The 23,818-nt window shown below is 35.7% G+C and overlaps 13 protein-coding genes across 13 annotated transcripts; 5 read left to right on the top strand and 8 right to left on the bottom strand.

The window, feature by feature from the left end:
* Nucleotides 1-462: 462 nt before the first annotated feature.
* On the top strand, nt 463-1,659 carry NCAS0D04960 (uncharacterized protein; the record flags this gene model as incomplete). Its single annotated transcript, XM_003676390.1, has 1 exon — nt 463-1,659. One exon carries the CDS (start codon nt 463-465, stop codon nt 1,657-1,659), a length of 1,197 nt encoding a protein of 398 aa, XP_003676438.1.
* A 670-nt stretch (nt 1,660-2,329) lies between these two features.
* Nucleotides 2,330-2,995, top strand: NCAS0D04950 (uncharacterized protein; the record flags this gene model as incomplete). The annotated part of the gene is made up of 1 exon (XM_003676389.1): nt 2,330-2,995. The coding sequence occupies one exon, from the start codon at nt 2,330-2,332 to the stop codon at nt 2,993-2,995; it is 666 nt and encodes a 221-aa protein (XP_003676437.1).
* A 142-nt stretch (nt 2,996-3,137) lies between these two features.
* NCAS0D04940 (homocysteine S-methyltransferase family protein) lies at nt 3,138-4,121 on the bottom strand (the record flags this gene model as incomplete). Its single annotated transcript, XM_003676388.1, has 1 exon — nt 3,138-4,121. One exon carries the CDS (start codon nt 4,119-4,121, stop codon nt 3,138-3,140), a length of 984 nt encoding a protein of 327 aa, XP_003676436.1.
* Nucleotides 4,122-4,596: 475 nt separating this feature from the next.
* DAL2 (allantoicase) lies at nt 4,597-5,613 on the top strand (the record flags this gene model as incomplete). The annotated part of the gene is made up of 1 exon (XM_003676387.1): nt 4,597-5,613. The coding sequence occupies one exon, from the start codon at nt 4,597-4,599 to the stop codon at nt 5,611-5,613; it is 1,017 nt and encodes a 338-aa protein (XP_003676435.1).
* A 268-nt stretch (nt 5,614-5,881) lies between these two features.
* DAL4 (allantoin permease) lies at nt 5,882-7,783 on the bottom strand (the record flags this gene model as incomplete). The annotated part of the gene is made up of 1 exon (XM_003676386.1): nt 5,882-7,783. The coding sequence occupies one exon, from the start codon at nt 7,781-7,783 to the stop codon at nt 5,882-5,884; it is 1,902 nt and encodes a 633-aa protein (XP_003676434.1).
* A 626-nt stretch (nt 7,784-8,409) lies between these two features.
* DAL1 (allantoinase) lies at nt 8,410-9,897 on the top strand (the record flags this gene model as incomplete). The annotated part of the gene is made up of 1 exon (XM_003676385.1): nt 8,410-9,897. One exon carries the CDS (start codon nt 8,410-8,412, stop codon nt 9,895-9,897), a length of 1,488 nt encoding a protein of 495 aa, XP_003676433.1.
* Nucleotides 9,898-10,035: 138 nt separating this feature from the next.
* Nucleotides 10,036-10,773, bottom strand: DCG1 (Dcg1p; the record flags this gene model as incomplete). Its single annotated transcript, XM_003676384.1, has 1 exon — nt 10,036-10,773. The coding sequence occupies one exon, from the start codon at nt 10,771-10,773 to the stop codon at nt 10,036-10,038; it is 738 nt and encodes a 245-aa protein (XP_003676432.1).
* A 425-nt stretch (nt 10,774-11,198) lies between these two features.
* Nucleotides 11,199-12,875, bottom strand: DAL7 (malate synthase DAL7; the record flags this gene model as incomplete). The annotated part of the gene is made up of 1 exon (XM_003676383.1): nt 11,199-12,875. The coding sequence occupies one exon, from the start codon at nt 12,873-12,875 to the stop codon at nt 11,199-11,201; it is 1,677 nt and encodes a 558-aa protein (XP_003676431.1).
* Nucleotides 12,876-13,345: 470 nt separating this feature from the next.
* On the bottom strand, nt 13,346-13,954 carry DAL3 (ureidoglycolate hydrolase; the record flags this gene model as incomplete). Its single annotated transcript, XM_003676382.1, has 1 exon — nt 13,346-13,954. The coding sequence occupies one exon, from the start codon at nt 13,952-13,954 to the stop codon at nt 13,346-13,348; it is 609 nt and encodes a 202-aa protein (XP_003676430.1).
* A 945-nt stretch (nt 13,955-14,899) lies between these two features.
* On the top strand, nt 14,900-16,552 carry YCT1 (Yct1p; the record flags this gene model as incomplete). Its single annotated transcript, XM_003676381.1, has 1 exon — nt 14,900-16,552. The coding sequence occupies one exon, from the start codon at nt 14,900-14,902 to the stop codon at nt 16,550-16,552; it is 1,653 nt and encodes a 550-aa protein (XP_003676429.1).
* A 151-nt stretch (nt 16,553-16,703) lies between these two features.
* Nucleotides 16,704-18,809, bottom strand: NCAS0D04860 (Zn(II)2Cys6 transcription factor domain-containing protein; the record flags this gene model as incomplete). The annotated part of the gene is made up of 1 exon (XM_003676380.1): nt 16,704-18,809. The coding sequence occupies one exon, from the start codon at nt 18,807-18,809 to the stop codon at nt 16,704-16,706; it is 2,106 nt and encodes a 701-aa protein (XP_003676428.1).
* Nucleotides 18,810-19,177: 368 nt separating this feature from the next.
* On the bottom strand, nt 19,178-20,227 carry NCAS0D04850 (SDR family oxidoreductase; the record flags this gene model as incomplete). The annotated part of the gene is made up of 1 exon (XM_003676379.1): nt 19,178-20,227. One exon carries the CDS (start codon nt 20,225-20,227, stop codon nt 19,178-19,180), a length of 1,050 nt encoding a protein of 349 aa, XP_003676427.1.
* Nucleotides 20,228-20,947: 720 nt separating this feature from the next.
* Nucleotides 20,948-23,656, bottom strand: PAT1 (deadenylation-dependent mRNA-decapping factor PAT1; the record flags this gene model as incomplete). The annotated part of the gene is made up of 1 exon (XM_003676378.1): nt 20,948-23,656. One exon carries the CDS (start codon nt 23,654-23,656, stop codon nt 20,948-20,950), a length of 2,709 nt encoding a protein of 902 aa, XP_003676426.1.
* Nucleotides 23,657-23,818: the final 162 nt, after the last annotated feature.

The raw sequence follows: 23,818 nt of genomic DNA, 5'->3' as shown, positions 1-23,818 counted from the left end.
AAGAGCAAAATAAGTTTACACAGTTCTCTTCACAGTTCTTTCCCAAAAGTAGACACCCCAAAGACTCACACAGCAAAGTGTGTGAGTCCTAAACGTAACGAGTGAAAAATATTTCACCCATCTTCAATTGAGGTTCTACAATTTTCAAAGGATTGTCGGAGCTGTTTTGACTCCAGAGTTTTCAGGGCCCGTGCTGTATTTTCCCGCAGGACTGTTTTCACAGTTTTTCTCGATGCCACAATAGATATGTCGGAAAATTTCGAGCATAAATTGTGTAAAGGAAAAGTCATTCTGTACCCTTTGAACAAGAGCTATTGGCTGAAGGGTGTCCTAACGTATAAAGGAACGCGTTGACTAATCAGGCAAGATAATGGATATTGTCTTCGGTGTATTATGTCTTGGGTTTCCTGAAATTAACTCTCTTAATTAGCTCTCTCTCACTGATAATCGGAAAAGGTCAAAATGTCTCAAGAACAATCCTTTGAAATACCGGCATTAGATAAAGTGTTCAATCTATACGATTTTGAACTCATCGCATCGGAAACTTTGCCAAAGCAAGTTTATGCGTATTATTCATCTTCCGCAGATGATGAAGTATCTTACAGAGAAAATCATAACTCATTCCATAACATTTTTTTCAAACCCAAGATTTTAGTAGACGTCACGGATATTGATTTGACTACTGAAATATTAGGATCAAAATTGCAGGTGCCATTTTATGTAAGTGCCACTGCATTATGTGGTTTGGGCAACCCTAGCGGTGGTGAGTTGGATATTGTAAAGGGATGTGCTGCTGTAAATGTACCTCAAATGATTTCAACATTTTCCTCCTTTTCTCTCGATGAGATTGCGGCAGCTAGAGTAGATGACAACCAAGTTCAGTGGTTCCAGTTATATGTGAATTCAGATAGGAAAATTTCGGAAGATTTAATCAAGAAGGCAGAACAATTAGGTATCAAGGCTTTATTTGTCACTGTGGATGCTCCCCAGGCAGGAAATAGAGAAAGAGATGCCAGGTTCAAGTTTTGTGCTAACAAAGATAATGGACCACAAATTATGGAAAAGACTTCTGTTGAAAAGAAGACTACAAATGGTACTGCAAGAACATTATCTAAACTAATTGATACTTCTTTGACATGGAAGGATATTGAAAATTTTAAAAAATTTACCACTTTGCCAATTATCCTTAAAGGTGTACAAAGAGTGGATGATGCAATCAAAGCTGCCGAGATCGGGTGTAGAGGTATTGTTTTAACAAATCATGGTGGAAGACAATTAGATTTTTCAAGACCACCAATCGAAGTGCTTGCTGAAACTATGCCTGAATTAAGAGCACGTGGATTGGATAAGAATTTTGATGTCTTAATTGATGGTGGGATTCGTCGTGGTACAGATATCTTGAAAGCTCTTTGTTTGGGAGCTAAGGGATGTGGTATTGCTTCTCCCTATTTATTTGCTAATTCTTGTTATGGTAAAGAAGGTGTTGAGAAGGTCACTGATCTTTTAATCAAAGAATTACTACTATCGATGAGATTATTAGGTGTAACAAAACTTGCTGACTTAAACCCTGATTTCTTGGACCTTAATGGTTTATATTCGAGATCTGTAACTGTCCCACGATTCACAATTGATCGTGGCTCCAATCCTTTCAAGAACTAATGACCCTGCATATTTTATAGATATGTGATGATGTGATAACTGCTGGATTATATATTGTATATACTTGCTAAATCACAGACAATTAAACGTATTAAGAAACAACATTTTCATTTGTCTACAAGTCCGATAGCTCAAGAGCAGCCATTAACAATGTTTCCAAAATTTGACTTTATGTAGAATTCGATTTCTTTGATAGACTTGTACTTAAAACAGATTACCCAAGTGCCAGCTTCCGTCTGCTCAAGAATCTTCCAGGTATTTCTATTATTACTTCGTCATTTTTCCGCATCCTCCTAAAATGACGTCAAAAACTCCGCGGACGAATGATTGGTTGTTTCGGTAACGATGACAGTAATTGGTGTTGCAAGCTACTTTATTTCATAAAAGATATATTCAGGTATACGGGGAAATTGGCAGAATATTCATTTTTGGTAATTAACAAATGAGGTTCCTTAGATGCACTTGTGTACGTCATAGAGGGGCTGTGAGAATTTGTTTGTAATGACCAATTACAATGTCAATAATTTGTTTCTTAATCATAAGTGGTAATCACAGGATATATAAGTGTTCTTTTTAATCAGTGATAGTTATGGGTATCATCGTTATTGTATTTTTTTTCTTCCAAGCTTAGAATGGACCAAAACAAATACTATCACAAACAAGAATAATCATGCTATCTCAGCTTATCATAATCTTTTTACTTATTTCACAATATTGCGGGTCTATAATAAACCTTGATGAGGCACAGAAATCATCAAAGAAGGATCCTGCAGTCTGTCATAGTGCTTACAATGGTTGTCGAAATTTGGATTTTGATTACTGGTTCAATAGTAGAAATATCATGCGATACTATATGGATGTGGAAAAGGTTATGTGGTTACAGGATAATCTTTATGAAGTCACAATTCATGTTCATGGTCAGCAACAAATTGACTTGAAATACTTGTCTATGCTATATATACATGAGATCGATGGTCCAAAGAGAGGTATTACACTATTCCATAGAGGTTTGAATATTAGTGACATCATAAGTCCCACTGATTACACAGTTACGTTCCAAGTTTATGGAAATTTTACTACAGAGATTGATTTTCAATGTTTAATTAAGCTCCCTGCTTTCAAAATCCATTATGAATATTTACTGGATGAACAATCCGTGTACAAGGATACCTGGGAATGGGGTACACCCTCTTTTACTCTAACTAATGGGTGTAGGTATTATGATAATGAATTTAGGTCATATACGTCTTTTCCTGGATATTTCTGGAGTCTGGAATGTGAAAATTTGCCCCCAAAACTACAATATTGCAGGCCCCCCGGACCATTAGTCATATGAATTGACAATTATTATTAAATTTGTATTTTAAATTCAGCTAAGGAATTCAAGAAAAAAAATGGAAAAATAAATAAATAAATAAAAAAATTATTAATAATTACTACTATATCAAGTATATATATTTTTTTAACATAAATTGCTTCTACTTGCTGAATTTTTTCACTGCTTTAGAAATTTCAAGAATATCTTTTGGCGTTGTTCTGCAACACCCTCCGATAATACGAGCTCCAGCCTCGATATATCTTTTCACTACCTGCTCCCACGTCAATGAATTTTCGCTATTCTGAGGTAACCAAATTTTTTTAACTGTATCATAAACTTCACCACTATTTGGATAAGCAATTAATGGCATATCTGGTAAGTTCTTATGAATATCTTCCAGTATACTTGGCGAATGATTAAAACTAACACAGTTTATACCTAAGAGCAATAAATTTGGGTTCACTTTATTCCCTAACGACTTGAAAATATTTCCAATTTCCTCCATAGTGGTTCCATCTCTTAATACACCGTTTTCGTGAACTGAAAGACCTATATAGAAGGGTTTGGATAGAATTTTTTCATCCCATGACAAGATTGCCTTTAGCTCATTGACATTTGGAACAGTTTCAAATCCAATCAAATCAAGGTTTTCATTTGCAAAAAAATTATCCAATTGAGGTTTAAAATATTGATAATAATCAATATTTTCAGGGTGCGCACCATAATCACCATTAAACTCTGCGCAAACGTGGGCACCCCATGGTCCTATACAGCCAATTAAATATTTCTGTTCCCCAATGCAATCACGTGAGAAACTAACGATTCTATTAAGTAACTCATTATACTCTTGCAATGTCTTAATATCAGTGTTTTCTGATACCGATTTGAAACTTGTTTGATAAGTAGTGGTCATTAAAATTTCTGCACCTGCAGCTAAGAAATCTTCAAACATTTCCTTCACAATCTGTCTATCATTGGATGATTTATCAGACCAAAATGATTCACTGACAAATGGAATTGTGGACCAAACAGGGTTGGCTACATTGATCCCTCTATTTTCCAACTCTGTACCTTGTCCTCCATCCAGAACAAGCACTTTATCTGGATTTTGTTGAAGATACTCCTTAATTGATTGACGTGTCATGCTTAGATGGTTTTATTTTTGTTGTAAATAGTTCGGTAAGTTCCTAAAATACTGTTTGTTGTCTTATTAATACAGCCATTTAACTGAAATGTTTTCGAGGGGCGTCCTTTTGATTTTTTTCAACTGACGCGACGGAAATTAACAGTTTTAGTTTATTGCTGTTTAGTAATAGCAACAAACTCCGAGATATTGTCTTATCCTTTATTATTATAAGGTTATTTTCCTATCATTAATGCATTCTTTGGTAATTAAACCAATTATAATGCAAGTTGAAATTTTTCGCAATCAGATCTTGGTACGTTATGAGTGGTTAATATCGGGAAATTTCCTTATCTGATAAGAAAATCGTTATCTTGATAAGCGATTGCTCGATTGTGGATTACTAAAATGCTTGGCAAATATAAAGAACTCAAAGGATACTCAATAAGCAATGTTGTGAAATGAAACAAGCCAAAAAGATATAACCAGACACATAATGGAAGTTACAAAGTATAGCGATTCTGAAGAGAAGCAATTCCTTGATAAGATCGTGTCCAAATACCATGCTGTAGATATCATAGGTGAAAAATTAGAAGGGTCCATAGTTTCCTGTTCAGATGAATGGTTTGCTTCTGCTGAAAATTTAATTAAACCTTTAGCACCCATAAGAGATACGACAAGATTTACACCTAGTGGAGCATGGTATGATGGTTGGGAAACACGCAGACACAATGACAATGAGTATGATTGGGTTATCATCCAAATGGGGGTAGCATCTGCTCAGATAATTGGAGCAGAAATCAATACTGCCTTCTTCAATGGGAATCATGCACCATATATTTCTGTTCAGGGTATCTATAAAGAGAGTAAACCGGATGAAGACGACCCAAGCTGGGAGGATTTAATTGACAAGACTGAATGTGGTCCCTCTCAAAGACATTTTCTGTTAAGAAAAGATGGATTAACCAAACAAAAATATAACTTTGTTAAATTGAAAATGTATCCAGATGGTGGCATAGCAAGGTTCAGGTTATATGGTAAAGTGGTATTACCTCAATTGGAAGATAACGAGCAAGATAATATCGATTTAGCATTTGTTGGGAATGGAGGTATTACGTGGAAGTATTCAGATCAACATTTTGGTTCAGCTGATAATCTATTATTGCCAGGAAGAGGACATGATATGTCTGATGGTTGGGAAACAAAAAGATCCAGGACCCCAAACCATACAGATTGGGTAATCATCAAATTGGGAAAACAAACTAGGTACATCGATAAAATTATCATAGATACAGCACATTACAAGGGAAATTTTCCTCAATATATTACTATTCATGGATGTAAAGAAGACTCCCAAAATGAGAACGAGTGGGTCCAGTTTGTAGCCAAATCAAAAACAGGTCCAGATAAAGAGCATGTGTATACTATTCGAAAGGATTGTAGCATATCTTATATTAAATTGACTATCATTCCAGATGGTGGTGTCAAGCGAATAAGAGTATGGGGTAAGTAACTCAATAAACTTTGTAGATTATAAAGTATTTCTTTGTAGAACAGCCTTTCAAATAAATTTTTCTTAACTTGATAGACGGAACTTTTACGTCGCAGAATCGTCGTCTCATCTGAAGATTTACAATTATACTGACCATCGTCAGTGTATGCTGATCAAGATCTGAACAGGACAATCGATAAGATATACATGAATTGTGTTGATATGATACGAGTTTACAACGTTACTTTGGCTGTGGACTAATGTACACAAGTTACTTTTCGAATATATTTCAATATATAATTTCTTCACCATCATGCTCATCGACGCTTATAACATCATCATGAAGGTCATCTCTAAGAAGCTCTTCTTTCCATTCCTCTTCAAAGTTTTCCACGAACGCCCACCTTTGAAACCATCCCTTATCTCTCAAGATATTCTTCACGGGAGTCCCAGGTACAGGATAGAAATAGCATAATGCTATGTAAACCACCAAACTTATCATGAATCCAACAGGATAACTCAAATAATATAACTGCATGGCACCAGCCGATATTTTAATATTGCTAACAGATGCAATAAATCCTGGTAAATTTGGAGCGACACCGCATAAGTATGCTACGAGAGCTCTCCAGTTTAAACCAAACTTATTTCTATACATATAATATGATCCTCGTTGGGCTAGGAACATATGAGTTAATTTGATATAACCTCTTCGAACCACATAATAATCTGCACAAATAACACCGGCAATACTGGATAAGAAAATAGCATAGGCACTTAGGGCACTGGTGAATTTACTTGAACTAGCAAATAGATTCCATGGACATATACAAAGTGCCATGATGACACAAAATAAAGAACCACGTTTAATATTGATATATCTGGGGAATAAAGCAGTCATATCAGTACCACACGATAACGAATTGGCAGAAATATTGGTCCCTAACTGCGCTAATGCAAAGACAAATGAAATTAAAAATACCCCAGCCCTAGTCCCTCTGGTATATGTGGTATCTAAAAATTGCCCAAGAACATCCAATGGGGACCAATAATTGATGCCATATAAATGATATCCAGCAGCAGTAACAATGATACCGATAAGACAAGTAATTGCAAAAAATAAAGGAATTGCAATCAACTGTGTCCATAATGACGATTTTGGAGTTCTTGCAAATCTGGCAAAATCTGGAGCATTGATAATTAATGCTGCAAAATTAGCAATACATGCTACTAGTGATCGTATGAAAACCCACGAGAATTCAGATCCATGTGGTGCTAAATCACTTAATGTACCCAGTTCAATATTACCGTCAGCTTTTATTAAAGCCCAAATTAGAAATCCAAATGCAGCAAAAGGAATCAGACATGCCTTGACAGTAAATAGATGCCTAATCTTATGTGGAGCAACTAATACAAAAGGTAAACTAACTACCCAGAAAATGAAAAAACACATGAACTCATATGTGGTAGCATTGGGAGAGCCGAAATGATTTGGAATTCTTTTTTCTAAATCTTTACCAAATATTGATTTTAACATTAGTGAAACAGGCGTTGCACCTAACCAAGCTTGAACAGCATACCATACAATAGCCATAACAACACGATTTAAAATAGGCCACATCGAAAAAAATATACCAAATGATGCTCTTACCGATATTGGGAAAGACAAATGGTATGCAGTACCAATTCTTGAATTTAAAACAACAAATAAAGCTGCAAAGAAATATCCAATCCAAACTGTCAACCAACATTGCCACCAATTTAACCCCAATTGAAGACCTGTCGCAGCCACTTGCCACGTGTTGATATTAAAACAATCTGCTAACCAAAAATATAAATAATTATACCATGACCATACCCTTCTTTCTTCTTCCACAGGCTTTAAGTCTCGATTATAAAGAAATGATTCCTTTAAAGAAACATTCAAACTAGTATTGTCTATAACAATATACTCACAATATATTTTCTGCCATATCGATTTATACTGCGGTACTGTTTCAATCTGAGTTTCTTCTATAGATGAATGATCAAATTCCTCTGTTATGATTTTGTTCGCTATTTTTTGTCCATTTTTCTCCAAATCTATGGTATCATTTATATTGTCCGTATGACGCGAAACAATGGATGAGTATGGGTTTAAGTTTCTAGAAGGATTACTAAATATCGCTGATAAGGCGTCAGTTTTTGACATTGTGAATAATGATATGATTATGGTTCATACTAAAAGTTATTTTATCCCAAAAGGATATTAGTAATTACAAAAGTATTACTCTAATAATACAAGCTTTTACCAATTTATATCTTTATTTTCCTTGACACTTCTGAACTTCTTCGAGATATCCTTTTTCGAGATTAACTGATAGGATAATTTACGTTCGATTGTACTTTTTGTTTCATCCAATATAATTTAGGGATAGGTTTGAAGAGATATCAAGATAGTAAGATTGTTTGTTTTTTTAATGGCTGCAGCAATCCCTGCACATCTATTCTTCATTGGCTTGATTCTATATGTTCTTTGTTATCTGAGATATTGAAGATACTTTTTTGCGATAAGCGCTCAATTCAAGGCGACGCAAAAGATAAGCTTCCAACGAGAAAAAAGATTCGGGGATACATTGCTGCCCTAGCATAAATAAACAAATTTCCTGGGGAATTAAAAATAAATAATACCAAGTCCATTCAATCCATATCTTTTAGCTCTGACAGCTTTATAAGAGAACAATAATGAAGAAAATGTACTAAAGTTAGACACTTTATTGACTTGAACGACTGATCTACACCAGAAAAGCCTCTAAACCAATACAATACCAAATTAAAATGACCGTTAAATCTATTGCCTCAACAAACGTTATTATATGTTCCAAAAATATTGCAGCTACTATCCTTTACTCTACTAGTTCCGGTAAGATTATTGAAATTTTTGAAAATATCGTTATTAGTTCTATAACGGATCCCAGGTTAACGAACTATGGCGTTTCAGAACACACTACTGTATCTCCTATGGTTATTTTGCCAGGCTTGGTTGATTCACATGTTCATTTAAATGAACCTGGAAGGACAGAATGGGAAGGTTTTGCCACCGGTACCCAAGCTGCAATATGCGGTGGTGTGACGACTATAATTGATATGCCCTTAAATGCTGTACCACCAACAACGACAGTTGAGAATTTAAATATTAAATTAAATGCTGCCCATAATCAACTATGGTGCGATGTTGGATTTTGGGGTGGCCTGGTTCCAGATAATTTGCACGATTTAATACCACTTGTAAATGCTGGTGTACGAGGGTTTAAAGGTTTTTTGATTCATTCCGGTGTAGATGAATTTCCTTCGATAGATGAAAATTATATTATGGAAGCGATGGATATCTTGGGGAATGAAAAAACCATGATGATGTTTCACGCTGAAATGGAAAATAATGATTCAAAAGAACCTAAAGAATTTATTGAGAAACAACTGGAACACAATAATCAGAACAGCTCGTCTGCACTATGTCAGAACTCCAGTAAGGGACCCACCAGTGAATATGATCCCTTTGCATATTCATCTTTCTTAAAATCTCGTCCTGACTCCTTCGAGACGGATGCGATTAATTTAATTATTAAATGTATGAAAATGGTGATGGAGCAAAAGGAAAAGGAAATCCCTGCGGTCCATATTGTCCATTTGGCATCGCAACATGCAATATCCCTTATAAATGAAGCTCACAACCGTGGACTCCCACTGACTGCTGAAACCTGCTTCCATTATTTATGTATTGCGTCCGAGACAATAGCAGATCGAGCTACATATTTAAAATGTTGTCCACCAATTAGAGAGGAATCTAATCGTGTCGCATTGTGGAATGCTCTTCGTGCTGGCACCATCACTTCTGTTGTAAGTGATCATTCTCCTTGTACACCAGAATTGAAGCTATTGGAGAAGGGAGATTTTTTCCAAGCTTGGGGTGGTATTTCATCGGTGGGGTTAGGCTTATCATTATTGTACACAAACGGAGCTTCTCTTGTTGAAATTGTTAAATGGTGCTGTGAAAATACATCGAAACAAGTCGGTTTACAAGATTCTAAAGGACGAATTGCGGTTGGCTATGATGCTGATCTTGTTATTTTTGATCCAAGTCCAACAGCAGTCATTACTAATGAAAATACCTTTTACAAGAACAAACTTACTGCCTATAATGGCTATGTCTCAAAAGGTTCGGTAGTTTCTGTCCTTTTACGTGGAAACACAGTTTTTACCCTTGAAAACGGTTTAGATAAGATTCCAAGAGGCAAAGCAATTACTGAAAAGAGAAATATCTCATAATATATAAGTAGCTTCATATTTTTAGTCATTGAAACATCTAATACATTAAACTAAATATTAGGGATTGAATTTGTGGGGGTATTGAACTGAACTTCAATATTTGCTGTCCAAAAGCAAAACTCAGTAGCTTCTTTCCCTTTAGTTGGATTTCGCCATCATCACCAGAATATTTAGACCTAAAATGACAGTATCAACAAAGATGATATTTTTAATCGCAAACCTTTTGGTTAAATTATCTTTTAGTCCTGAAAATCCTGCACAGCCTAAAATTATAACATCTGAATTTAGTCTGTTAATATTTTCTGTTTCAATTATAGACACAATTTTTTCAAAATTTTCATTAGAGTGTAGTTGAAGAACCTCTAAATCAGTAGAAACAGTTCCCTTCCACAGATTCTTTCTTTTAATCCTTTCTGAAATAAAATTATTGGTCACTGATTCATTCAAAATATTGACCCATTCTTTGTTTGAAGTAATAATTGAAAAAGTTTTGTCGTTTAATAATGTGCAAAATTGAATACTTGAGTTAAGTAAACCAACAACGGGGACATTCCAGTTATCTTGTTTTGCTATATTTATTAATTCATCTACCAATGGATGATCAGAAAAGCAGCATACCAAAATACCATCAAACTTCTGATAATATGATGGGAGCTCGGAATTTCCTACCAGATACGGCAGGCAGGCCTTGAGACTTTGGATGCTTGTTTCAAAGTTACTTATTTGCATAGGAGATTCACAAGGTCCTGTAAAATATTCTATCGTAAATGACAACTCCTTCTCTTCCGAATATACATTGTTGATGTTATGACGTATTTCTTCTGTCATTTCTCTGGAGCTATTAGGATTTATTAACAGAAACTTTAATTTGGTCATCCTTAGCCTTTTAATCAAGAAAATTTATAATTTGAACTGTTCGAAGTACATATATCTTACAAAAAAGTTTCAAAGAAATACGAAAGGATAAGTGATAGCTTAAATACTTTTTCGAGGAGCTTATCTGAAATTTTTTTGCAATCATCAAAATTTGTTATCAATTTTCAATTTTTGGTGCCCTTGATATGATTACAAGATATACTCGTTTACAAGAACATGGCCACATAGTGATCTTATTGAGTGTTAATTAATTGTCATGGTTAAGTTGGTACCTTACTGAGCTAATTGCTTTACCAGTTCATCACAAATAATTAAGGGTCCTGAGGTTCGTTAATTTCACAACTTGCAGAAATTAAATACAATTTTTTCTTAGATTAGGAATTATAAAAGTGCGCATTCTATTAGCTAAAATAAGTAAGAATGTTTTACTGAAAACGCTGCAATTGATTTAGGTCTATCGGAGTGTCCTTACAGGTTACAACTTCATCATATAATAGAGTAGTTAAAAAATCGCTGAATTTCTCACCTCTTATTTCAGGTAAAAGATACTTGCTAGCCAATTCAAATTTGTTATCTTTACCTACTGGACTACTTGATGCCAGTTTAAATGTCTCTTCATTTAAAATTTTGGTAGTTAACTCTGGAGTAACTACTTCTCCAGTATCCTTCAAAGTTACACCATGTTTTACCCATTGATACAGTTGGCATCGTGAAACTTCGGCAGTAGCTGCGTCTTCCATTAGGTGATTAATCGGTACACATCCTGATCCCCTTAGCCAAGATTCCATGTACTGCAACCCGATGTCTAAATTAGTTCTAATGCTTTCAGTTGTTACCTGAGCTCCCTGGATATTGGTATTTAATAGATCCGAAGCAGTCACTGTTGTTTCAGGAATGTAATATATTTGATTAGCAGTGCCCATTTTACTAAATACTTCATTGCAAATTTGAGCCAATGCTGGATGAGCGACCCAGGAACCATCGTGGCCATTAGTCACTTCTCTAATTTTATCATTACGAACTTTATTCATTGCCTCATTGTTGGCCTTAACGTCATCCTTAATTGGAATTTGTGCGGCCATACCACCCATGGCATGAACACCACGACGATGACATGTATTAATTAATCTCTTTACGTATGCATCCATGAATGGAGATGTCATTACAACCTGATCTCTATTTGGTAGAACATGGTTAGGTTTATTTCTTAATTTTTTAATTGTAGAAAAGATATAATCCCAACGTCCGCAATTTAACCCACTGGAATGTTGTTTTAATTGGTAAATAAACTCTTCCATTTGGAAAGCAGCAGGTAATGTTTCAATTAACGCTGTAGCTCTGATGGTTCCCCTTGGCATAGAAATAAAATCCTGTGCTACACAAAAGATATCATTCCATAACTTGGCCTCCAAATGATGTTCCATCTTTGGTAAATAAAAATAAGGGCCTTTGCCAATTTTTGTTAATTCTTTGGCATTATGGTAGAAGTACAAGCCAAAGTCAAAAATGGATGCGCTAATTGGTTGGTCATCAACATATAGATGCTTCTCGACCATATGCCATCCACGAGGCCTTACAATTAAAGTTGGTAATTGAGATATATCATTTTTCAATTTGTATTCTTTCTTCGTAGTAGAAAAATTAATTTGGTTCCTAATTGCATCGTAAAGATTCACTTGACCGTATATCATATTCTTCCAAGTGGGTGATGAGGAGTCTTCAAAATCGGTCATGTAAGTGGTGACATCAGCATTTAATGCATTTACCAGCATGTTCCTTAATGGAGGACCAGTGATTTCCGAGGATCTGTTGATTAACCCAGGAGCAGGGACAGCACCTTGCCAAGTTGGATCATTTCTGATATTTTCCATTTCTGGCAAAAAATCAAATGAATACTTGTTTGAATCTAACTCATTTTGTACCTTTTCTCTATTGCCTAATAGCTCGAGACGCTTGGCATTAAAGGTTCTATGCAATAAAACGATGAACTCTAAAGCATCTCTAGTTAAAATGGTAGCAACTGTAGTTTTAGAAGGTAGAAATTGTGGGGTGGTATCAATATCGGCATATAGCTTGACATTCTTTAAATTAATTTCGACCATATTTGTTAGATGCAGATGTTTTTTTGGTCTTACGTAGTAGAGAGAATTGTTAAGGAAAACCGCTATCTAAACGATCAAAGCACAAGTAGCAGAATATTGAATCTTTAAGTTTTCCATTAATATTTATACCTGATAGAGCTCCAGCATCAGTTTAGCTGTTGAAGACGGTCATCATCAAAACAAAACAATATTTCCAATAATGAGCGGTCAAATTCACATTCTTGATAAGCTAAGGGTTCATTGTTGGGATAAAGAGCCAATCAGTAGTATCAGCCTATCTACTCGCTTATCCATTCGTAACTCGTTTCGATCTAAGCTGCAATCGTAAGAACGTGTTAGATTTCAAAAAAATTTGAGTATTTTTTCGAGATAAGCAGATAACGATTTCTACGGAGCTTTCTTTGCCGCCAGCTTATGAAATTGATTTGATAAGATTTATTGATTGAATGGGTTATTTACGTACGTAGATATTAAATGCATACACTTATATCCCCTTGTTGGTAATAAACTTCTTGGCAGTCTAATTCTGGCTTATCTTCATCTAAGGTCTCGAATATGAGAACGGCAAAGTCAAGGTGCTTCTGTTCTCCTAGCGCAATCATAGGCGCATGCCAAATACCTTGTCCATAGGTAATAGCTTGGTTCCCGAGACATTTAAATGCCCTTAAAGTAGTCAAATCAGGTTGTCTTGGATCTTGTGAATCAGGTAAAGCAACGACCACTAAATAAGCGAGTTCATCACTTGAGCGTCCCATAGGTATAAAAGTTTGAGAACTCTGAGGGTGGTTTTCTAATACCAAAATGGAGTGCTGTGTAGTATTCAAAGTCTTGCTATTAACTGCAAAGTGTTTCTTCAAATGTGGAGCTGGAAAACATCTAAAAAGGTTCCAATTTGGTAGTTGGTTAACTGAACTGTTTTCAATCTTAGACACTTGAAGAAACTTTATCGCGGTTCCTTGGTTCGCACTCACTTCTTGGTGAGTGCCACTTGACCCAATTTCTTCATCAGGGGAAATGATGGAGCCGTAGCTCCTGAATTCTTGAACCGATAAGGGTATTGCTTTTACTTCAACGGGCATTTTTGAAATGGTTGGAGCCCTTTACTATTAGAGAATAATGTTTGAATGGGATTGCTTTTCGAACTTGCCATATTGCAAAAGAAACCAATTTTATACGGATGACTCAAATATATACATTACTTCTTGTTCCATGATTACGATCATGTGTGTTTGTTTCCTCGTTGTTCTGCATCAAATATTTTGTTATCGCATTTTCAAATCGATTGGCGATAACGATGCTTTCCAGCATTCACGAACACAATTTCTTGAGAAATATGACTGAAGTATGGCTATTCAAGAGTAAAGGCCCTGTGATGAATGTTACAGAAGGCGTGGTAGTTATTGTCGACACCATAGGAGAACTCTTCTCGCTGGGCTACAGATCCCTCCCACTGTAAACAGAGGGAAAGGCGAAGACAACTCAATAATGAACAGATGGGTCTACATAAAGTAATATGATCTTCTTTTAATATGTTCTAATCAGGTTCAAAGACAAATAGTCTACTGTTTAGTTTTTGATGTGGCTTTGACTTTTCTGTGAAAGACATCTCGGAAGCTGCTCGCCTCTCGGATCGCTCCATTTGTATTGAGAACCAATATACGCGTGGCATAATTCAGCCAGGGACATATTCCAAAGTCAACGAGGTGTTACTACATATACACTCCGCAAGACTCAATGACCCTTTTTTACCCAATTTGGCTATTCTCTATAATATAATTGAATATGTGCCTGAAATTGTTCAGTGTCTCGGTGACTATTTTGTTTATCGCTGTTAGCCATTGCCCACGTCATTGATGTCCTTGTCGAAAGTTATTCCATCGGATAAACTCCAGCTTTCATTCATATATATATGAGCAATGTTTGGGCTATTCTCATGGGTTGGTGTTTGCTTGAACTACTTCAAAATGTTTATTATAAACTAATACTAAACCATTAACAAAAGATCAAACAAATATTCAATCAAAATGGTTGATCCAAAAGAATTACAAGCGACGTCGACTACATCTTCTTCGGTGGTATCAGAAAAGGAAAACATTAGCTTGAAAAATAAGGATGATAAAGTGAAAGTTGTCAATGAATCATCTCAAGTTTCGGTTGAGTCAAAACATTCTGGGGAATATAAGATAATTACTTCCAAAGATGCTGACGCTACATTTACATTTATGGAGGAGAATGATGCATCTGTACCAGAAATTACACCAGAACAGGAGAAAAGGCTAAGAAGAAAAGTGGCTTGGATTATAGTGTCCTTAACAGCAACCATTGATTTTCTTCTTTACTCAGATAAGGCTACTCTATCATACGCATCTATTTTTGAATTATGGGACGATACACATTTAACTCAAAACAGATACAACAATGCCAACACATTATTTTATGTCGGCTACATTATTGGATTAGTAAATTTAATCTGGGTTCAAAAATTCTCTATCCGTAAAGTTATGGCGTTTATGTGTACTACGTGGACTATTATCATATTTCTACATTGTGTGGCTTATAACTATCAAGGTATCTATGCCTTAAGATTTTTCCTGGGTTTTGTGGAGGCAATCGCAGTACCAACGTTAAATATATCAATGAATCAATTCTTAACGCCAGATGAGAAGAATGCCTATGCTCCAATCTTTTACAGTAGTTGTATCGGATGTGGTGTTTTCGTATCCTTAATTGCCTATGGTATCCTTCATGCTCATTCCCATGTTCATACTTGGAAATTATTCATGATTATTATCGGTGGTATGACATTCCTCATGACAGCTGTAGTCTACTACATTTATCCAAGTAACCCAACTGATGCCAAATTTTTAAATAAAGAGGAAAAGGTCTGGGTCATCAGAAGAGTTCAAAAGAGTTCCAATTCATCTATTGAACAAAAGGTGATTAAGAAATATCAAATCATTGAAGCGCTTAAAGATCCTGTTTCTTGGCTCTTTTCCGCATTCTTCCTTCTTCAACAACTAGCCAACAATTTAACATACATGCAAAATTTATTATTTGAGAATATTGGTCACATCACAAATTTGGATACAACTATTGTGTCCATTGCATCAGGTGGGTTTGCCTCCGTCTGTGCCATAATTGCCACGATATTTCTATTATACAAGAAAAATTTTACTGCTTTTTCGGTTGTTTTTTGGACATTACCATCTTTAGCTGCCTGTATTGCTATGGTCTCTATTAGATGGGGTGATAATATTCCCCTATTGACTATGCTTTGTTTGGCCTCTCCATTATTTGGTATTCCATGGGTTTTAATGTTCAGTTGGAGTGTTACGAGTTGTTCCGGCTACACCAAGAGAGTCACTAGAAATGCAATGGTCATGTTTTGGTATTGTATTGCTAATATTATTTCACCACAATTGTGGCAGGAACATGATGCACCAAGATTTGTTCCAGCATGGATTACCCAAATCGTATTATCGTTCTTTTTGGCACCATCATTGGCTCTAGTTATCTATTTCATTCTAAGACGTAGAAATGTCAAGAGATTACAAAACATACAAAACTCTAAAGACGAAGAAGGTTTCATTGACTACGATGGTGAGAACATTGTTGCTAGTGGTGCCCAGTTGGATTTGACAGATTTAGAGAATGAAAAATTTATTTATCCGTTATGAGGTGCTGTTGTGAGCAATAATGGAATTGGTATCAAAGATAGATCTATTATTACAAAAACTTTTTTTTATCAGATATGTATAAACAATATATTAACTAATTAAAAAAACATCTTTAATATAAACTAATGATGAGCATTTAAATGCATGTTTTTTAAAGGGGTAGATCAGTACCACCTTCTAATAAAGTATCCCAATTTTCATTAAATTTTGCCCAGAATTGTTCAGAAAGTATATTTTGTGCTTCTTCAGCAAAAGAGTTTATTGGATCAGGCTCTGTTGATGAGGGGCACGATGTGGCAGAAGAGTCACCATCATTCTGTAGGTCTGCAAGATCAAAATTAATAAGGCCCAATGAGGATTTTTCTGATTGTTTTCGATATTCCAAGACCATCTCGATAATTGTTTTACATATTCTTTCCTGAATAAATAGACAATGAAAATTGTAAAATTGCTCCAAGACATTCCTTAAATTCTGATGTGCAAGATCGTGCCAAGGTAAAAAGATTTTCATGTAAATTTCAATTGCTGAGGCTAGAGAGATGCACTTATTAGATGGCACATCCAGTGAAGTTATCTCCCAATTCATGCCGACTAAATCGTCTAATTTAAAAGTGCCTTGTTCAAAAAGAGTAAACCTGTAATACACTAGATTGGAGAATATCAACAAAGAACGTGTGACTAGATCTTTTGTGAGCGATGTGATTGCTGTTGTATATGGAAATGAGCTTGGTGATGTATCTTCTGATATAGTTTTAAAAAACTTTCTATCGTGTTGATAAGATGACAGACAAAGATTTTGGGTTAATTTAAAAGACACTAGGATAGTTTGAATAAAATTATTCTTCAAATCGTCGGACCTCACCTTCAATACCATAAATTCAAGGGAATATAATGATATCAAGATTTCTAGAGACAATAGAAGTATTCTGAGATCTCTAAAAGCATAATTGAGTATATCATTCATATCTAAATAGTCGGTAAGATTAGGATATTCCGAGTTGATGAAGTTCTTTATTCTTTTAGATTCTTCTGAAACATTAAGGCTCTGACGTCTATCGTATAGTTTATCAATGGTTGTTCTTCCCAGAAGTAAAAACTTTTTCAATCTGGCGTTTGACGTCCCGGTAGAATCCTTAAGGTAAGCATCGTTATAATATGAGGTGCCTACCTGCAGAGGTTTACCAATTTTAAATGAAGTGGTGAGATCGGCAAACATGGTCCAAAGCCATAAAGTCTCCAAATTAGGGATAATATTGGGTAATTTATCCATGTATATGTAGTTTATATCTTGATGTAAACCCAGCATTAGCGATGTACTGACTAGTGTGTTTACAATGGTTATTTCCTCAAGTGTGTCAGTATTACTTGGATACATTGTTAAGGAATACCATCGAAGAAGCTGAACTTGCACATATTCAATACAAACTTGGCTGGTTTTCGATGAGACGTTTAGTCGATTCATAAAATATTTAATTGGTAAGGGTATATCCTTTTTATAATGCACTATTGAACAAATCGTTAAAATAACTCCGATTTTATAGTAATCACATTGGTTAGAAATTTTTAGACTTGAGATATTCCTTAGTCCACTGAACTCTCTATGAGCGGTTGGCTGAAATATTCTACAAAAATCCGCCAAACACTGTTCTCTGGAAAAAGCACCATTGATATCATATAGTCGGCTTTCCTTGAAGAAGGCATCAATTATATTTTTCATCATTTCAAAAGGTAATAGGACTTTGGTAAGTTCTTCCAACATTGAAGTATTTTCTGAGGCATTCTGTCTCTGGTACTCGCTTTCATCTGGTGTAATTCCGTGATAGTTCTTCGTCCATTCAGACCGTTCAGGTTCATATTTAGCCCAGAGTTGTTCATACCTTTCTGTAAAGGCTGGGTTGGCCTTCACATGAAATGTTACTAAAGAAGTAGGGCCATGAAATATGGGTATGTCGTGATTGAAAAGTGGATGCATGCAAGTGAAATCCACGAAAACGTTACAAGCGGTAATGTCACTTGAATCACTGATACGGGGAACAGCATTTGCTAGCTCCGAGACAGGAACTCTTTTATCAGATATCGTCCTATCATCATATCGGCACTCCTTAATACCATGCAGTACGCATGAGGAGCAATACGGCTTGATGCGATCGCACTTTGATTTTCTTAATCTGCATACTGTGCAGGACTTGGGAACTCTGTTCCTTTTTCGTATACCATCCTTTGATTTAGCCGCCTTTGTAATATGTTGGTGATCCATATGTTGTTTCAATGCGTCTAACGTTGTTATTCTTGCTCTATAGAAGAAGAAATTGTGCCAGCTCGCAAATGTCGAGAGAATCAGTTAAACAAGCCCAAGGTTCTGCTATGTAGTGGTAGCGCCGCTTAGTTCTAAAACATCTCAAATACTAAACACAGTATTACTTGATCCTGCTGATATAGATAAAGGATAATTCCTTTGTATTCTTTTCTCCTCCAACGAGACATTTATCGCCTTATTCAGGGGGTAAGCAGTTAAACTACTACACAAAAATATAAGAAAACATAAATATTATAATAATTGTTCAAACAGTTGTTGATAGTTATTTACTATTTAGGGTGTAATAAGATTTTGCCTCCATTAATTATTTACTTTTTGCCATTTACTTCTATAATCTGTGCTACTGTATCATCCACTGTCTCCTTTAAATCACGGAACGGAAATCCTAAGATTTTTCTAGTCTTTGAATTATCTGCTGTAAATCTTTCTTCCAACAACTTTTTACCAGTTCCTGGATTCCCCATTGGAATATCTTTGCCAACTTCCGGGAAGTCGTTGTGAACAATATCCAAGATCTCCTGGGCAGTAAAAAACCCTTCGTTGAGAATTAATCTATGACCATTGCATGAATCATTTTCTAAAGCAAATATATGGGCTTTGGCAGTGTCGCGAACATCGATGTATGGACCCATCATCTCAAATGGAACATCATCAATACTTCTGGCATGAACAATTTTATTGATTATCTCACAGGAAACGTTCATAACGGGTTTAACCCCTCTGGAAAACAATTGAGGGCCAAATACCCATCCTGGGCTAATGACAGCTAGTTCAAATTTCACCTCAGATTTATATTTCTCGAGAAAATCCCAAGCAGCCTTTTCAGCAAATTTCTTGGAGGCACAATAAGCACTAATAGGATCAGATTGACAATTTTCCCATGTAGAGTCATTCCATGAGTCTTCAGTAACTACTGTATTTTTATCTGCCATCTGTTTGGGTGAAACAAACCCAGCAAATGATGAAGTAATTACCACTTTTTCTACCGACTGTGGTGCATACTCTTTAATTGCATTCAATACTGCAGTTGTACCATTTAAAGCTGGGATTAACAAATCATTCACTACATCAGAACTTTCAAAATGAACCGGAGATGCAACATGTAACACACCCTTTATTTGAGATCCATATTCTTGAAAAACATGATCAAATGAATTAAGTTTAGAGATATCTTCCACAACGACAGGAATTAATTTTGGATTATTGTTAAAGTCCTTCATCAACAGGGCTGCCTCTTCGGGATTTCTTACTGACCCAATGACAGTATAACCCTTTTGCAATAAATCATTCACAATATGAAGGGCAATGAACCCATCGGCCCCTGAGACTAGAATTGCATTTTTGTTAATTTGTTCCATTTTTTGTTTTCTGTTTCTTTTATTGTTTGTGATTGTTCGATTATTAATATCAAACAGAACAAAGAGATATGAGATATGTGCAAATTAATTACTCAATCACTCTCCTTTTTATACTTTTTTTCATCTGTCAGATTAATCCTAACCTTTCATTTTATGATTTACAGCTGACATTCCATTCTCCTAAGTCCGCGGGGTTAAAAACAAAGCCCTTACTAAATATTTTTATATGCCCTTAACACCACGGAGTTAACAATAATAACACCACCATTACTCAATACCAGAAAAAAACTGCTGCAACTGATCATTAAGAACCATTCACTAAATAAAATAGTTTGGGGAACATTTCTTACGAAAGCTGTTCAGCCGAATTTTCGTCAATTACACCTGGAACAATAAATTGGGTCAGGAAACGTTTAAGAAACATCTAGGAAACGATTTGAGAATGTGGTGGCGTCAGTGCGAACATTACACGCACAGCAAAACAAATGGCCCGCGAAGCGTTTAAGAAACATTTGAGAAATCCGATGTGAAGACCAAAGTGTAGAATATTAGGGCCGCTCGTTATTCACCCATTCTTGGCTGTCCATATTTGGTAGTTTCTTTAAGTATTATAAAAAAAACTAGTCTTTTCATTATACAGTTCGTTTAACAAACATATACACACTATCTATCTAGAAAGGAAGCTCATATATAATAATACAATCTCAATTACTCATAAACTTATTTCAATTCAGAAATCTCTCCATCTCTAGAAACCAAACCCATGACATTTAGGAATAAATTCAAGTCTTGATATAGCTTTTCTCTTCTATAAATTGCATTTGATTTATCGTCACTTGGGACATTCTTTATCAAATCTTCTGCCACGTTAATCGTACCAAATATTTGATCTCTGACTTCATCGATTATAATACGTTGATGATTTAATTTCCCACTCAAGGCTAACGAAGCCAAGAATTGCCAGATGTAAGATTGGTCATAAAATATGGACTCGATAGGTCCAGCATGTTGTTCCATAACCATAATCTTGACCACCTTTTCGGTATATTCCGGTGGTGGGAAAATTGAAGATAATTTACTCTCCAAAGATGTAAATAATTTGTCATATATTTCATTCCAGGCAGAGATTTCTGGTGATGATAAGACATTACTTCTATTAGAATCCTGTCTAATTAAAGCAGCACGAGATATCAACACAGTAATTAAATTCAAACCAATCTTGGATGTAGAAATGAAGGAAACATTATTATTCTTGATTAGATGTAGTAATAAACCCATAATTTCAACAAAATTGGAATTGTTCGATAAGAATGACACAATAATTTTCAAAAATACAGTTTGGAATAAATCAATCTTTTTCAATTGAGAATCCGATGGAGATGGGTTGGTCTTGTAGGAACTTATAATGATAATGTTTAAATGGGATAATTCACTGAAGAATGTCTGCAATAACTTCAGCTTTTGTTCTTTATTTAAGAAATTAAAGATACGAGGCATAATCTTCACACCTTTATCAAAGGATAACATGGAAATGAATGGACAAACTTCATAAGCATCGTCATCGATATGAAGTGCTTCCCATAACAACGTACTATCGATCTCCTTACCACTTCTCAAGTTGGCTTCCAATTCTAAGACTTCTTCGTAAACGGTTTCAATTTGAGATAAGACAAACTTTCTACCTCCAGAACGGGATAAAACAGAATTTTGATCAATTGATGAAAATGCATACGAAGATCTTCTTCTAGTCTTTGATTTTTGGTTGATTTCAACGTTACCCAAATGTTGTGTAACTTCTTCCAAAGCGGGTGTAGTGGAGTCATTGGTAGATTCTCTTGTAGTATCTTCTGAATTTAACAAATCTTCGTTACTCTTTGGAGTTGGGATTAATAATTGTCTACGTGGAGCTTTACTATTCATAGATGAAGAAATCTTACCTAGGACACCCTCACGACCAGAATTTTCACCAGAATGGTCCTTATTCTTTTGAGGTCTTTCCTTTGCCACAGTAACAGCTTTTTCTACTTGACTTTGCATTCTTTGTAAGGCAATATCAGCACGTTTGTATCTACCGCCTAGACGATGACCTGAATGTTCTAAATAGGCACGAGCAATTAATCCCTTGTTGGATTCACCAGCGATACCACCTCTTAGAATAATCTTATAAACTTGGAAATAAAAATCTTCATTGTATGGATCATCTGTTACAATTTGAGACAGTTGATAACGAGTAATAAAATCTTTATCACGTGGAGTCATGACACCTGAATGCTTTAAGATTTTTTCAACTTTAGCATGACGAATTTGTAATCTCTTTTGTTCCTCTGGAGTCATTGGTTCTCTTCTTTGCTGAGACTGTTTGGTGTTAGCACGGGAAGACTGGCCTTGATTTTGATTTTGTCTTGAGATATTCCTTGGTGATTCAGTTAAGATACGATTATCTAATTGCGGAGAAGCTCTTGCATTTTCTTGAGCCATTGGTGAGTTGATACTCTGTGGTGTTGGAGTAGATGAAGATTGAGTTTGTTGAGATGGTTGTCTTAGGTTCATGGCAGGCTGCAATTCAAAATCGTTTGGTTGAGATTGAGGAGGGAAAGTGGAAGGGGATTGAGAGGCATTTGGCATATTTGCAATTGGATGTTGGGGTTGATTTGCTTGACCTTGCAATGGTTGTTGTTGTGGTGGTGGTGGAGCTTGGTATTGCAAGGGAATATCTTGGTATGTTTGAGGAGGGGTTGGATACATTTGAGGATACTGCTGTTGAGGATGTGGCGGAGGTTGGTTAAACATTGGTTGCATCTGCTGATATTGACCAGGAATTGGTTGCCCCATGCCGGGAGGTCCCATACGTGGATTATACTGATTAGTAAATTGACCATCGTTGTTTTGTTGAGGGATTGGCAATTGTTGCTGGTAAACTTGAGGTGGTGGTGGCATTTGGTTAAAATTTTGAGCCGGGCCGCTAGTAAAGCCTTGTGGAGGTGGAACACCTTGTGGATGCATTTGCATTTGACGTTGTTGTCTTTCAATTTCCTCCATTGACAATACTTGGCCTTGATGAGGAGGAGCTTGTTGTTGAGGTTGGCTAGCAGTCCACAATGATTCCATTGGTTTCAAATCTGCATTTGGGTCCATTTGATTTGGATGAGAATGCGCAATGCTTTGAGATGCAGCGGCCACATAGGATCTATGATTAGCAATTGGTTGTTGCGGTTGTTGTTGTGGGGCGGATTCACCGTGACCGAAATCAAAATCGTTCCCCAATTCCACATCTGCACCAAAAGTTTCTGAGTTCAAATAATCATTTTCCTCTTCATCATATCCACCGTAAGTGTCATCAAAATCCAATGGTTTTTCATTCTTCTTGCCATGACGATTGTTGTTGCGTCCCGAGGGAGGATGTGAACTATCAAATCCAAAAAAAGACATATCTTTAAACTATGCTGCTCTTTCTTCGATGGTTCAAACAATTGAATATAGCACCTTAGGGTAAAATGGATCTTTTTCTTATCTGTTTTATTCGTTCTGGAAAGGAGTCTTCCATGAACGTTTTGTTGCCACCAAATTTCAAATTTTTGATCAATATCTACA

Source organism: Naumovozyma castellii, chromosome 4 (genome assembly GCF_000237345.1).
Source record: "Naumovozyma castellii chromosome 4, complete genome".
NCBI lineage: Eukaryota > Fungi > Ascomycota > Saccharomycetes > Saccharomycetales > Saccharomycetaceae > Naumovozyma > Naumovozyma castellii.
The sequence above is the reverse complement of the archived record's forward strand: the minus strand, read 5'-3'. Positions and strand labels throughout refer to the sequence as shown.